At 48.0% G+C, this 15,725-nt stretch overlaps 1 protein-coding gene across 2 annotated transcripts; it reads right to left on the minus strand.

Moving 5' to 3' along the window:
• Window positions 1–27: 27 nt before the first annotated feature.
• Window positions 28–14,413, minus strand: LOC105700926 (atrial natriuretic peptide-converting enzyme). Of its 2 annotated transcripts, none has more exons than XM_012427220.1 (13): window positions 13,822–14,413; window positions 10,314–10,747; window positions 6,442–6,625; window positions 5,144–5,357; window positions 3,532–3,903; window positions 3,215–3,447; window positions 2,931–3,137; window positions 2,650–2,863; window positions 2,420–2,565; window positions 2,163–2,334; window positions 1,636–1,886; window positions 1,055–1,173; window positions 28–818 (listed from the first exon to the last, which is right to left on the minus strand). In XM_012427220.1, the coding sequence occupies exons 2-13, from the start codon at window positions 10,359–10,361 to the stop codon at window positions 645–647; spliced, it is 2,334 nt and encodes a 777-aa protein (XP_012282643.1). In that variant the 5' UTR covers window positions 10,362–10,747; window positions 13,822–14,413; the 3' UTR covers window positions 28–644. The 2 variants fall into 2 exon arrangements, with proteins under 2 accessions (XP_012282643.1, XP_012282642.1); XM_012427219.1 differs by having other exon boundaries at window positions 1,636–1,910.
• Between the last annotated feature and the right edge of the window lie 1,312 nt (window positions 14,414–15,725).

Genomic DNA, 15,725 nt, shown 5'->3' on the forward strand with positions numbered 1-15,725 from the left:
TACTTTGGACAATGACTTGGGAAGCGATTACATGGAAGGCTGAAATTCCTTTTATTTCTAGTACGAACGACGCGGTATACATAGGTAACAATGACGGGCTAGAAGTCGAGACTCCCGGGATAAAAATAAATTAAAGTACAGCTTCCTGGTCCGACCTCTTCGAGATCTTCTCTCTGGTTGGATTCTCGAGGAAACAGCTGATCGGCTCGCCCATCGAAGACCTCCGATTCGATTCCACAAACGCTCCCTCTAGGAAGCAACGTCCTTAGGCATTGTTATACAATACTTGGTAAAGTTCAACTCTAACTGGAGATTCTCGGTAAACATTGTTCTACGTGCTAAGATATGTACAATCGTCCCTGCGCTCTTCGTCATCCGACAGTCTAGGCGCCCTTTAGTTAGTTTCCTCGTGCAGTCCTTTAAGGATCTCTAACGGCAGGGAATGAATCTCTGACAATTCTCTACCTAGGGCAATATTTTCCTGACCTACGGTGATCCTATCACAAGTAGAAACTCATTATCAGTCGCGTTGATAATACTCCGCTTCCAGAGATCCCATCCCCGAAGCCGTCCACACTCCCAGCGGATCTACCCATCATCCGTTCGCGATGAAGACATGACTTTTGTTAATTCCATGATAAGACTCAGCCAATGGTGGATTCTATCCAAGCGATGTTGGAGGAGATCTTGTCGTAGAGCCTTGGTCTCTCTGCTCCAGCCTTGGAGCACGCTATCCTCCAGCTTCCGACTCCTGTCAAAGCCCATCTCCTTCCATCGGATAACAAACAGAGCATGGGACTTCCGGCCACTTCCTCCTCCTAAAAGAAAAACCGTCCCTTGAATCGCGGCTACAATCCGACGCCCCGTTATTTTTCTACCGAATTTTCTTTCATCGAAATTCCATCCAAGAGTTTATTAAATAATCCAATATCTCTTGGGAGGACTTTCTTATTTTCGTTCAGCTCGGTCGAATCTGCCTAACCGCGAGAAAAAATCCCGCGGTGGGAAGGTTGCTGACCGCGAGTCTTTCACAATCGGGAACAGGGTAACTCACGTTACAGTCATCTGTTGAGAAGGCTGTCTCGGTGCAGACACTGTTGAGAGAAGGTATACTGATGTTCTCGCATCTCTCCATGGAGCTGAGTCTCAGCTGGACCCTCTGAAGCAGATCCCCTTAAAAAAGGAAGCGATCATGACATAACGAGTGGAGTCGGATTTTCTGAGCTAATAATAGGGTCAAGGCAGAAAGTATCATTGTTTTGAAAGCATCATCATCTAGGATGTATATATACGCGGCTTATCTAATTTAAGCACGGGTCTTATCACATTGAATGCAATCTTAAGAAAAATGGCAACATAAGCGGCGTTACACGAACCGTCTCAAGTTTAAAGAACAACAATGGTTCCTGACGCCGGTGAAATTTCAATTATTATAGAAAATCTTAAAAATCTTTATAAACAAATTGAGGCAAATTAAATTCCACGGGTGCCAAGACCTTCCTCATGGTTCCAGTTTAAAACGATTCGATACACTTGATTCGGAGGAGAGTTTCAAAAGGGTTGCGGATGTCCACTTTGGTATCGCCTTAAAGTCCTCGGTTGTTTCAGCCGGTTCTTCCGTAGTTCTTGACTTACTGTTCCTGGCCCATCCCAGGGTGTTGCAGTGGGATCCGTTCGTCGGAATCGGATCACGGCTAGAGGGCAGACAAACGGGTCGAACGAAGTCGGAAAACGCGACGACTGGTCTGTCCAACTTGAGGAGTACCGTTGTGCTTCCTTCAACGGGGGACTTGACCATGCCGATGATTCTGCGCTCTTGCTGCCAGGGCGAAGTGCTGCTCAGCCTGACAGTCCCCAGTCTAGCAGACCACTCTGCCTTGGGTTGGCTAAAATCATCGATAACGAACCCGCTGAATTTTTGATAAGAAGCAGTCCTCGCTTTACGAGCACCTATCCTGGGATATATACATATATGAATTAAATTCTCAATTTAAAAACGGTCAATTAATTCCTGCATTCAGGGACTAGTTCAGCCTTCCTTCACGTCTTAATTTAATATTACAAGTCCCTCGATGGAGATTTTTATATTGAATTTTGAAATTCTTTTTTTAAATCGTGCGCACCGAGTTCTTCATGGATTCCGGAAAAAAGTAAAAACGTACCCCTGGAAGCAAAAGGCAGTTGTCAGCAGCCAATTAGCCGCCACCAGGGTGGCGTCGCAAACATGGACTTCTTGTTTGAAGAGGGCAACATGCCAAGGCCAGTCTCCAGGCTCCGCCATCTTGCTGAGACCGGAAGTCCCGGACCTGGTTCTGAGAGCTTGTATTCCGCATTCTGCGGAATCGGTAAAAAAATGAGGTTGCATTAAAAGGGATTAATCATTGTCCAGGGTCATCATCCAGCAGGAGATTCTTCTTACCAAGGGCCGCGCACTTGACGTACATCACTTCTCTGCTGGGACAAGGTGCACGTACGAAAGTGATCTCCGATGCGGAAGGATCCTCCATATGAACATACTGAACATTTTCCTCCTCGTCGACCTTGACTTCCACGGACTCGACGCCGCTGTGAAATCAGAGAGAAGGTATTACAAAGCGTTAATAAAAATATATATAGACACATAGGAAGAGACCTAGGTGCTCTCGTCACCTGAAAGTCAGGATGCTGCAGAGCGAGCTGGCAGCGGTTTGCAGAACCGTTTCCATTTCCGTTTCCGGCAACGTGGCATTGAGGTTCTCCGTGCAGAGTTTCCCGACACTTCCTTTCTCGTTGAAGACCACATATCCTTCGTCGATGTATCTTGGAAGATGAGGAGTGTCCATAGGTTGGGACTTTACAGACGCGACGCTCTGGGCCAGACTCACTAGGACGGAAGTGGATGGTTAAAAGTCTCAAAGGAGAGCCTTAAGTCAGAAAACTAAGCTACTAACGGCAGTCCTTCTCGTCACTGCCATTAGGGCAATCCAAGTTTCCATCGCAGCGTTTAGACCTCGGAATACAAGCTCTGCCGACTCCGCAATGCACGTACTCGTCGCGGCAGTAAGAGCAGCTCTTCTCGTCAGATAAATCCGGACAGTCGATGACTCCGTCGCAAATCCTTGGAGAGAGAGCTTTGGACTGAAGGTCCTGCACGCACCCTGGGTCCCACCATCAGAAAAAAGTCGGGATACATAATGAAAACAATTAATCGGAATTAAAGGAATAGTCCTCGTACCAGGTTTGGGTCTGCAGCTCCCGGAGTCCGCGTACTCCGGGAAATTGGAGCAGTCCAAAGCTTGTCTGATCCTATCAGAGAGTCGATTCCCACATCCCAGCCAGAACTCTCTGCAGAAGCTCCTGCAGGGCAGGTGCAACACGTCCTGGCCGTGTCCTGGAAGACAGGAAGGTTGGAGAACCTGGCAGATGAAGTCGTAGGCGAGCCTGTAGCATTCGGCGTCCACCAGTTCCCTAAAAATCCGAGTTAAAGGACAGTCAAGCATTTTCTGACAGAGGTGGAGGAGCGAAGGTCCTGGGGACTCATCGAAGGATCACCTGAATGCGATCACGTCGTTTTGCACATCTTCCAGAGATTTGTGGCCTAGGACGTTGGGGTAGGACGTCACGTTGTAGGGCAGATGTCGGCAGTAAGAGAGCTCCAGTTTGCTGCACTTTCTGGGAGGTGGTGCAGTCGTGGTTGGAGGCAAAGTGGACACCGTGGTCTGCATCGACACCTGACTCCTCAGAGCGTCGAGACTTTCCTGGACCTCGATGCTTTTCGGATCCACCGTCAGATTCCCGAGGTATTTCGGATACTCGGAGGTAATCTCGCGTTCCAGGACGTCCACCACTTCGGGGACAGTTATCGTACGAAACAGGGGGTCGAATCGCACGTCGAAGTGGACCACCAGATCTCGACTCTCGGTTCTTAAATTAAATACTTCATGTAAACGCATGAACCTTGGATCTATGGATCCTGCATCCTCAACTGACTATAAAGATGGCAATGCCAGTCCATAATCAAGGGAAAAAAAAAAAAATAATCCCTCTGTTCGCTTTCTCTCCTTTCCGCTTGATAAGAATATCAACACTGCTAAATGCCCATATAAATTGACGTCCCCAATCATTGATTACTTCGATGCCATGATAAAATGCAGTAAAGTGGCATTCTCTGTAAAAAAAATTAATATCCTCTAATCTGTAATTTTTTCCACTTTATGTTTATCTACATGAAACTTCATATACAAGGTGTGTATAGATGCAAATTTATCCCGATTTTTATCAGTGAAGGGAACGCTCCATATATCTTACGTCCTTGGAAAAACTTTGTAAACTTTTGCAATACTTAAATTGCACTGTGCATACCAGTGTATGTACGAGGTCAGTCGGTGACAGTGATATGCTCCGATTTATCGTTCCTCCATTATTTTAATTAGCAAGGTCATCTACCGACTTTGACTCGGGGTTGGAAGATTCGCAATCGCGAGTCTTTCTCTCAGAATGATAACAGAGATAGGGAGAAAGCCGAGTAGAATTTTCCCGCTTGTGAAACGCTGCGGTGAGATCGCATCTTTTAGAGGTTGCATTGGAAAGTCCGAGCGATCTTTAATCGGATCTCTGCGATCTCCTTTCACGGATAAAAGATCCGATCTTAACGATCACTCGCGAACGATTGTTCTTGCTCGATTTAACGCGATCCTGACCGAAGCTAAGCCGACGAGATCCATCTTAACGGGAAATAAGCGAATCGTAAAGTCTTATCTCGAGGCGACATTGCATAATTGTTTCCGAGGGGGTACAATGGTTGCATTAGGTTGTTCTGTTGTTTCCTGCCAACCTATTTAAAGGTTAATGTACACTTCAAACCGACTTAATGCGCCCCCTTAGGGGGTTTAGTAGGTCATGAAATTTGGTTTACTTAAAGTGGGCTCAACAGAGAATTATGATAAAAAAAGGTTTTTACCAAGCCTCGGAAATAGCGAACTTGCGTTTTCCTTCGGACCTTGTTGTTCTCCCGAAATCACGTAGGTCGTTAACAAAATAATCAGTTTAAAAATTAATTCCCAGTCGCTACGAGGCATTTGAAAACATTTCTATCTTAAGTTCCGATTAAAACGTTAAATGAAACAGTATGTATAATATAAAAATTATCAACGCCGATATATACCCATCAAGCGCCAGGATTTCCGTTCCCAGGAAGGACAGCTTCAAAGGACTTCGTCGGAAAACTAAATTCAGTCTGTCTCGATACTCTCTGGATCGAATTCGAAAAGCCTCAGTGGATGGATCGGCGAGTTCGGATGCAAAGGAGTCGCCCTCGATCACTCGGAAAGTCGCAAGGAAAATCTGATCTCCACCGAGGTCCGCCATCAAGAACGTGTCTGAAAGTAGAAAGCATGAAGTCTGAATGAATTCTCAAAGAGGATTAAAGAAAGCAGTTACTAAAGAAAAAAAATAAAGCCATTTCTAGGGGACTCAAAATCCTCCCCACGCAGAAAAAAAAGAATTGTCAATAAAATTGTCCAAACTGAAACAAACGAGTTCGATAAGAACTATAATTCGGTTTATTGGATCGAAATGATTTTTTTAATTTTTAATTAATTAAGTAAAGTCGATCGAATTTTTTTAATGAATTATTTTCCTTTGCGTGGTCGTGCTTTTCGGGGAGGGTAGTCAGAGCGGAATTCCTTCCTGCGAGAAAGGGGTTTCCTCCTCCTCCCTAGCTGCGTAGTCGATATAAACGGTCTCACGACTCTAGAATAGATGTCGTGTCTCACGAAAAGGTGGCGAGGTCGAAAGGAATAGGAAGGTCTCCGAAAGTCGGCCAGTCGGTCGCACCGTTAGCGAATCCGTGTCGGGAGACCTGGATGGTCTCCGGGCGCATCGCGTTCTCGACTCGTAGGTGCTCGGGCTTGAAAGAGCTCTCAGGTCTTAAAAGCTGCATGCATGGGTGCACCGACGCGTGCACATGCAACCGAGTGTCAATCGCAATCGCAGCTCTCAAGCCCGTGCACACCGGGACCGTTTCACAGCTTGTTAACCCCCCACAATGCGTAATTACGCGAGAGGTTCGTAACCGCGTCTCCGACTGCGACAATTGCGGTTTTCCGTTTCACCGGCGCGAGATACGAAAAAGCCTGTTAAGTAAAAGTTCTTCGCGGCATTCTTGGGAGTAATCCTTGTAAGGGACTTTTTTCCGCACCGCGCGCCGGTAACGCGGAAACTGGGATTACCGCTCGCGCTGCGTGCCGATTAGTCGTGGACGGAGGTGCCTAGTTTTTCTTCTTCCTGCTCGACCGATCGCTCGCTTGAGCTCGTACGATTTCTTCGTACATACAATTTAATTTAGTATGTACGTTTTGAGATTTCTGCGAGGCCGGTTTATTCATTTAATGGCATTATTAATGCACGTATCGCTTAATAGTGGAGTGAGGATGGCTCCGAGCTATCAAGGTGTTCACTTACATCCGAGGTAGATGGAGACCCCGGAGAAGAGGAGGAAGAGTAGAAAAGCGGCTAGGACGCAGCATCCGCATCTGTATTGGCCCCCCAGCTTCCTGGTGAACCGGATGTCGCTGTCCGAAGAGAGAATAGAGCTGGGGGTCCCAGCTCTGCTGAACCTCCTCGTGCTGACCGTGCTCACGGATATCTGCAACCGGAAAACAATTAAATCCCCTCGTCGGGAACGAACGATGAGTAAAATCGGTCTTGGTCATCTAAAAACCGAAAGACCAGGACCAACACTCAAGTATCCAAGACCAAAATTCGAGCATCCAAGACCATCCTCGATCTCTTTTCTCGCGATTGCTCATCACTACCAGGAATCCGCAGAAGATTCTAACGTCTCATCAGAGAGTCCAGGAAGGCAATCCCGAGGACTCGCCTCCGCTCTAGCCGCAGCCTGGGAAAGGTGGGCGTCGTCTCTTCGATGGAATTCTGCAACTGCGACTTTTTTATTCCTCTCTCTTCTACGAAATAAGAGGACGTCGACCGCGGGAGCGTTTCACCGTGGCGAGGGGATCCTCCATTAATTGGATTTTTGCAATCCCTACGGATGCGACGGCGGAAACGGAACCCGCGATTGCCGGGCCGTAGATCTTGCGAGATCACGAAATGGCGACGATACCCCATAAAACCGAATTACCATAAACGAATCCCCGGATCACTTTCCGTGCCCAAAAAATTCCTATCAGAAATTGGACCGACCTAATCGATCGTAATGACAGTCGTTACCGCCCGTCGACCCTGCACCTGTAACACCTTTGCACCTGTAGCTCGAGCGTGTTTCACGCTCAACGCGTGAACAACCGGACACCTGATTTACGCGGAAGGAACGCCGAGAGAACTGGGTCGGTTCTCACATTTGTACGGCATTCACTCTTACTCGAGCAGGACCACGTTTTTCCTGATGAAGTCTCGAGTCGACAGAGAAGGAGGCGCCGAGGCGAGTCGATGGCATTTTCAATCTCGACTGGGACGAGATTTGGAGCCCCTCGAGGCGCGAGGATCCTTTTCCAGGATCCCAGGTGAAGGTGTCCCTGGCAGAGTGACCTTTAAGGACTCTCCTCGAGTATTCGTGGGCAGAGGTGCAATCCTTCCGTGCCCGCCGGAGCGTGAGCCCACGGTAACATTTACACGGGGGCGTAGGCCAGGATTACGTCTCCGTAGCGTGGACTGGCTAAAACGGAAGGGAAAAGTGTACCCGGGCACGTAATCCCGATTACACGGACGCTTGGTGCTCTGGAACTGGAGCAACCAGGAAAAAGGTTGTGCCAGACTATTGGAGTCGCAGGGAAGATGCAGGACTCCCCAGAGCGATCAGGTGGAGGGCAGGAAAAAACGTCCTAGGAGCCAAATTTGAGGATTTGGACCGGCTAGGAGGCGGTGCAAACCGTCCAGGAAGAATCGCACGGCTCCGAATTACGTAAGGAGTGTGGGACTGGATTCGGTGCAGTTTCTAATAGAGATCCGGGGCACAATGGAGCGATGAAAGGACGAAAGTCTCGCGGTTCGTTAGCCTAGGGTACAGGAGACTTCGCTCTCCGGTGGTCTCGTAGCCTCTGGGCCAGTTCAATACCCTGAAAGCCAGCTCTGGGCCAGTAATTTCACCGACTGCGCGGAACCGTCCACCTTCCAGAGTCTACCTTGGTTACCTGAGTTCTCTACCTGGGGCCTTTAGATCATGCTCGTTCCCCGCTCTCTACCGCAGCTCCTGGCCCCCTGGCTTTCTTTCCTCGGATACATGCACCTCGATTCTTTCTGTCCCGAGGCCTTTGGGTTTCGCAACCTGGAAAGGTCGGCAAACCCGAATGCGTTCCTTCGTCGGCTGGGAATTTCCTCAGGCTAAGGTGGGTCTGGCGAAAGAACCCGACATTTCTCCCCCGCCAGGAATTTCACTAGGAGTATTGGAAGGGAAGAGATTTCCCGGCCATGGACCCAGAATTTCCTCGTTTTTTTACCAGCTAATTTGCTCAGGCTAATTCTTTAAGGGATTCAAGCAGAAAGTGGTGGTCGAGGACTCCCCGATAGATTCCAAGCGACCGACCATGAACCGACATAAGTACTCGTCCTCGAAGAAGTGCTAAACGTTCCCTCGACTTCTTATACAAAAGTGCTCATCCTTGAAGAAGTGCTAAACGTTCCCTGGACTTCTTACACAGAAATGTCATTAGGAACCCCATCGGAGAAAAAAAAAAAAAGGAGAGGCAGTCGACGACTTCCCGACAGATTTCAAACGACCGACCATGAACCGACAAGAAAGTACTCATCCTCGAAGAAGTGCTAAGGATACCCTCGACTTTTACGAGCCCCTCTCGTGGACCTTTCACGAGGGCTCCTTTATGCTGCTCCGGTTGGCTCCCTCGACTTTTGCGAGATACGCTAATGCAGGATCTACCGTTAGTTGGGCTTCTACTCTTCCCCAAAGAGAATAATTCAGACACGACCCTCCGAGTGCACGCACTAAATTGCACCAGGCTCTGACCGTACTCGAAGAACGGCCATAGCGGCTGTTATGGTCGTAAAGAGTCGGTACTCGGTTGATCGCTTCGGAAACGGCTCCACCGGTACATTCTTCCTCCATAGTTTCTTCGAGCTGGTTTCCCCATAAAACACGTTTTTCTCGACGATACTCCGAAATCGATCCATTGAAGAAATTCGCCCAATTGACTTAATTTCAGAAAACGCTTCCATCGAGTTAACCGCATGAGTACGTCGCTGTCACCATAAGACTTCCTAAAGAAATATTCCAGATCATTTAAAAAATGCTAAGTTCAAAAAAGAAGTCGTAAAGCATTTGGAAATAAATCCGTATCTCGTGTACCTGAGTCTCGAGCACCGCTGTGAAATTTCTAAATGTACCTTGAAGACGCATCGGTATAGTACATTACGGGTATACTATTAAGTATACTATTAACAGTGTCAAGAGTTACTGCCTGAATCCTTCGCAGATTTTGGGGAACTGTCGAAGGTCCTGCTTACTTTTTAGCCCCGTCTAAGAATTCTAGAAGCCGAACAAAGAGAGCGAGCGAGGAGAGGCTCGTTCCCCCTGCAGGATCCAGGAATCTGGAGATAGTTGGAGATAGTTGGGGATAGTTGGAGCTGGATTCTGCCGATGGTGAAGTGTATGTTAGTAAGCAAAGTAACGGTACGAGATTCGAGCTGATGCCCAACCCACCAGCCCAGCCCAGATAATACGTCAGAGCCTTCCGTTCAGCCTAGTTCCTGTTTAGAGTTAAAATTATGGAGAGAAACCAGTGGACCAACTAGCACCAATCTGTGAAGAAGGCCACACTGGGAAAAAATTCCCAGCTCCAATTATTGGTCATTTCGATGCGACAATATCTAATGCGGGGTAATATCGCATTTAACGTCTAAATTTACCTAAAAACCTTAATAACTTTAACTTGATAATTAGTATCCTATCTTAATTCCGACATAAATGTCTCCAGGATAATCGCTGATCTCTGAACTCTCCTAAAGGATCCTTCTAACGGGAAAGCTCGTACGCAGCTTCGGCTATACAGGCCACTTTCACCATCGCCATCGAGGCTATTCCCCGATGACGTTATCCCCGGAACACATCTCGAGTCGAAGTAACAACTCGATGACCGTGCCCCGAAACCGAGGTTCCTAACGGGAGAGACCATCTTGGAGAAGTCCTCTCTCAAGGCCGAGGATAGGAGCAGCGACCTGGCCGACCCACTAGCCTAGTTAGTCTCCTCCAATTATCCCAATTACACCAATTACCCCGGTAATCGTGTCGGAAAGGATAAGCAGAGGTTTCGGAGGCAACGACGACGCGGAAGGTGCGGCATCCAGGAAGCGGATTTTCTCACCTTGGAGTCCCAGGAGGTCTTCCTCTTGTGCTCCGTCGAGACCGTCATCTTCGTTCGCCGTTCCTCCCGGAAGTCCCTCTAGGAGTGTCGCTAGATCTCTGATTCCTCTCTGAGAGAATTTTCGGAGCTGGTCCAAGGCATCGCGCGAGATGACTTTCGGATCAGCAGCTCATCGGAGGGACGTGGAGAAATCTCACGAGTCACTAGTCACTGCACGGAACGGAAACACTTGCGGCCATCATGAGCATCTTCGTACAAGTCTGCAGAACTTTCACGGGGGGATCTCTTTCGAGTCCCCTAAGAGGTCATTAGGACCTCTCAAGAGGCTCTACGCTTTTTATCGGAGGATGGAACTCTCCGAGTCACCGGATGGATCTCCAGGATGATTTTCCAGCACTCCTCGCGGAACTTTCTCCCGTGCGAAAGTTCATTACCTAAAACAGATGCATAAATACTGGCTCAGAATCGAAGTCCTTACCGACTTACGAGGATAATAATTAGACCCGAAATTTCGAAGAAACTGGAATTTTCGTATCACTATTATTTATTACTTTATCACAGCTGATTGACTTCTCGGACGAGAAATTCGAATGAACGAACAGGAAAGAAAAAAAAATACATTTACCCCATTTCTGCTGATATTGAGACACAAAAATGAGGGTATACGGTAATTAACTGTATAAGAAAAGCGTTTCACTTTTCGAATCGAGTCCCTTTCATAACACGCGAACTTACCCACCTCGCACTACCGTGTGATAAGAAGTTTCCCGCGATTCGCTTGTTAGATAACAAATCGGAATTAAGTAACACCAAAGAACGCGTTTACGGGGGTTCTGCTGATATTAATTGTAGGTACAAAATTGAGGGTTTACAGTGATTGGCTATAAAAAAGAAGCGTTCCACTTTCCTGAACGAGTCCCTTTCGTAATATGGGAATTTGCACACTTTTTTTTTTTATAAAGGATTTACGAACGATAGTGCCATAAGAGGTACTTGAAAATCCCGCGCGCACTTATGGATCGAATGTGATAAGTTGCCCTGATAATTTTCTCCCTCCGACCCCCGGTTAACTTGAAATCCGAGTCTCGGGACATCCGTCGAGGATCGCAGAAAATCAGAGACACGCGACGCAAACCGTGAGAGACAGCAAAGACAGGGAAAAACAGTTCGACCTCTTACGACGGCACCGTTAGAGAAACCGCCGGTCCTGACTGTCGGCGAATAACAGAACCGACTCCCCTCCTGGCAACCTACCAGTTTTCTTAACTCATTGGTATTATCTTTCAGGAAACGGATCTCGCTCCTTTTTCCGCAAGGACCACGCACATACGGAATCTAGACCGCTGTACCGCTACCAAGATTTCCCTGGGATAGACTTTAGCTCGTTATGTCGAAATTTGTTAAAGGGGTTCTTGAAGTCGGGTCATGATAAAAGGTCGATCCAGACATGTCCCTGATATGACAGTAACATTCGCCGGACACCGAGACGTCGAGAGGAACGAATTTTTTTTTTTCTTCTCGTAAAAGGCAATTCTATAATGCATTAACAAAGGTCTTTAGAAAGGATGAGTCTCGTCCGCAAAGGGGGAACAATTGAATCTTAAAGAAAAAAATTCTCGCTCTCTTCGCACTGTTCAATATCCCTCGCGGTACGAGCGCGTCTGAATTTACGATTAATTATTACCGATCGATCGATCGGTCAGTTTGGGTTCACCGAGTGGCGCGCAAAAAGGAAGCACTCGCTTTATTTGCACTGTTAAAAGTCCCTTACGGTACGAATATGCTCAAATCAGGCTTAAATAGGCTCGTAATTTCCACAATCTCGTTCAGGATTGGTAATTGCGATCGATCGATCGGCCAGTTTGGGTTCAGCGAGCCGAGTGGAGTGCAAAAAGAAGCACTCGCTCTCTTAGCTCGGCTCGAGATCGGGCTGCAGTCAACGAAAGAACTGCCTCGGCAATTTCTCCAGCGAAGGAACGGGCGATCGGGCACCGGTATAAAACGGGGATTGTCGTGCCACGAAAACAGGAGTGGCGTGTATATAGTCATTGCTCGCTTGTAGATGCACTTTCACGTCTTACCGGTTTCGAGTCCGGTGCAGCCGTTAGACTCGAGAACGGAGGACGCTCCGCGGGTCAACGCGGAGGTCTCTGCAAGGACGACAAAAAAGGAGAAATTACGAGCGACCTCTGTTAGAGTTGACCCTTCGGGTCCCCGAACGAATTGAAAAGGACATACAATCAAGATAAAGGGATGACAAGCCTGAACAATGCCGAAATACATAAACGCGTCACCGCTGCGAGCCACGAATCAGTCGCCAGTCCGAAAAATTGGAACGGGAAGAAATAACAATTTGCAAAAATTAGAAAAAATTCTCAAGTCGTTCTTTCCTTCCACGGGAGTATATTATACATTTTCTAGGGGCTGGAATTTATTTTCGAGCTCCTGCTGACGTTCACCGCCATTTTTCCCCGGTTTAAGCTTCCCGACGAAGAAGTGGAGTTCCTCGGCACGTTTAACATGTTCTTCTTTTTTTTTTCTTTTTTTTTCCCCGGCATTTCTATTCTCTTTTCTTGCAATTCGGTTACCCTTGGCACGGCAGAGGGCCTTGGAAAAAAGATACCATTTCACTTTGTAGGCCGATCGCCGGGCGCGCTCGGAGGCCTCCTTCGAGGTCGTGATTTCAATCCCCGGGGGATTCCTTTTTCATTCCTCCACCTCGGTGGATACTTTTATCTTGATTTACGCTCTTTTATACCGAGTTCTCTTTTTACGGTTTACCGGTTTTGAGCCCCGATGGGGCTCCGAAGATGGCGAGCGATCCGCAGACCCAATTAACGCGAAGGCCCCCTCGAGGTCGGGATTTTTATTCGCCGGTTGTTTAATTAGTTAAGGGCGTTCAAGAAATCCCCAGGCATGACGAGAGGCTGGGAGAGTACCGAGGTGTCTCGAGAAAAGTGAGATCCCCGATCAGCTCGGAAATCCTGATTTATTTGAAAGGAGCTTTCGTTTAACTCTTCCTCGGAGAGGGGTCCGAGCCTTCTCCGAGGCCTCGACTTCTCGGGAAGAATTCCTGACAGAGCAAAGGGGAAACCGAAACGGTACATTTCGACCGAGTCTCCTGGACTGCCTTCGTGAAATATAGGGTTACGCCGACTGTCAAGTGATAGTATGTAATTCCGTACGTGGGTAGCCGCAATAGCGTACGCAACGACATCGCGTTCCTGACATTGGTCGGCTCCAGAAAAGGAACCGAAAACCGCACCAAGGCACATCAAACCTCTCTTATATTTGAAATATTTGCAAAAGATTTACTATAAAATAATTATTCTTATAATTCCCGTCCAATAGCTCCACGTGTTTTCGTTATATACCGTCGCTGCAGAAGTAATGCCGTTTCTACCGGGTAACGCCACGTGTAAAAAACGGTCAATACTTATGCCTCGACCGAATGCAATCCCGACATTGCTCTTCGAAGCCGAAAACCCATACTAACATCAGCACATACCCACTTGGGATTTAATCCACTAGTCCCTAGGTCCCCGGTGTACTTTCTTCGGGCACTCGATAAAGACTGCCGAGTTCCCCTCTTTCGGGATTCTACGTATCCGTCTCCGGAGGGTCGCAGCTGTTCCCCATGCCGTAAGGGGCAGGGTGGCGGGTTGGGTTCTTCCTGGAGGATGCTTCCGAAAAGCCCGTCTCCCTCCGTGCAACGAACCGAGAAAAGAACGACCGTTAATCCCCTCGCGTTCGCGCGTAAATCGCGTGCGGTACCGCCGCGAGTCGACCGGCGATTAGTCGACCTGGCGGCCACCGGAGCACGTTGGAGAACGCGCCGCCCTTCTCCAGAGCCGAGCCAAGCGCTCCTGGCCGAAAGGCGCAACTGGGTCGCACCGCCTTCCACTCTGGTCTAGAGATTTCAGACTTTTTTTTCTTCTTCTTCCCCGCACGGTGTCCCCGGAATCTGCCACTCCAAGGCGGCATACAAATGAGCGTGAAACGGCCTCTCGTTGCACCCAGGTCCGAGGGTCCTCGATATGCATCAGGACACCTGTCGTTGGTAGGACGCCACCTCGAAGAGACTGCAGGACAAGGGCGCTTCCTTCAGGCTATTCTTCGACATCCCATAAGGGGATATCACCTAATCAATTCTTTACCGAGTCGTTTGAAATTTACCCACGGGAACGTATAGACGATAAGGAAGGCTCGGACTCCCGCGAAAAAATTTTTTTTCTTTTTCTTAATCTGTTAAAAAATTTCGGTAAATCTATTATAATGGAATGTCACGTCAGGACTTTCATCGGGGAAATGAGTACGTATCAAGTTTTACGATTTCCCGATTTTTCGAATTCCAAACGAGTCGGTACATCCTGCCCGCTATCTACATATGTAAACCTACGTGTACAGAATGTTTGGCACGAGATGTAGATTAAATTTGAATTATCGCGGGAGGGCAGGTATTTTTAATATACAGTGCAGGTGATACGGTGGCCAATAGGTGTGCATCGACACGTGACAATCGTGACCACGTATCAGGAAGTTAAATTAGACGTTAGAGTGATTTTATCACAGGTGCAATATGGCGACGCATAGGTATAAGGATGATTGCAGCTCGTGTAAAATTGCGACATGAAGCTAATGCGAGGCCAATTTGAAGGAAACCCGTCTATCCGAGTTCTACCGACTGTCAAGTGACACGAGTCTAATCCACCACCTGCCCACGTGGATGTGCATACACAGAATATATATGTATTTAAAAATGCATCTCAAATTTGAACTACCCTAAGAAAACGTTTTCAGCACACGTCGCAGGTGACATGGCGTCAACATACGTGCACCACTGGTACAAACGACGTTAATACCGCGGCGGTTCATCCAGGAAACGTCTGGGTCAGGATTAGACCTCCCTTCCGAGTGACGGTACTCGGTCGACGTAAATGGCGCGCGACTCAACAGGTGTACCGGTAATCTTTCGGTCGAGAGTTCGTAAGTTCAGGACACCACGAGTGGCAGTGTACATACCGCTAAACACGCACCTGTTCCCCAGCCCTGTAGCATCCTTAGATTCGCGTACAGAGCCCGAGAACGATAATCAAAGGGCAAACTATTGAGTCCCGCGCCAAGCGCATATCACACCAGTCCAACCTGTCACCCGTTCCAGCAATTCTAGGGCGCACACCTCAACGGTTGAATTAATTTTCACGAGACCTCGGGGGCACGTGAGCCTTGAACTGTGTAACGGGATTATAGACGGCCGTCTAAATATCGAGTCGCGTAGCTAGTAGGAGCTCGACGGCGTCATTTTTAAATATACCTCGCCTTGACTGGCGACAAGAGAAGCGAAGAGGTAATAAGACTGGTTAGCGTATAAAATAGGCTTTCTCCCGATCGAGCCTAAGCATTCGGGTGATC

Source organism: Orussus abietinus, unplaced genomic scaffold (assembly GCF_000612105.2).
Source record: "Orussus abietinus isolate OABI.00-Male unplaced genomic scaffold, Oabi_2.0 scaffold9, whole genome shotgun sequence".
In the NCBI taxonomy this organism is placed as follows: Eukaryota; Metazoa; Arthropoda; class Insecta; order Hymenoptera; family Orussidae; genus Orussus; species Orussus abietinus.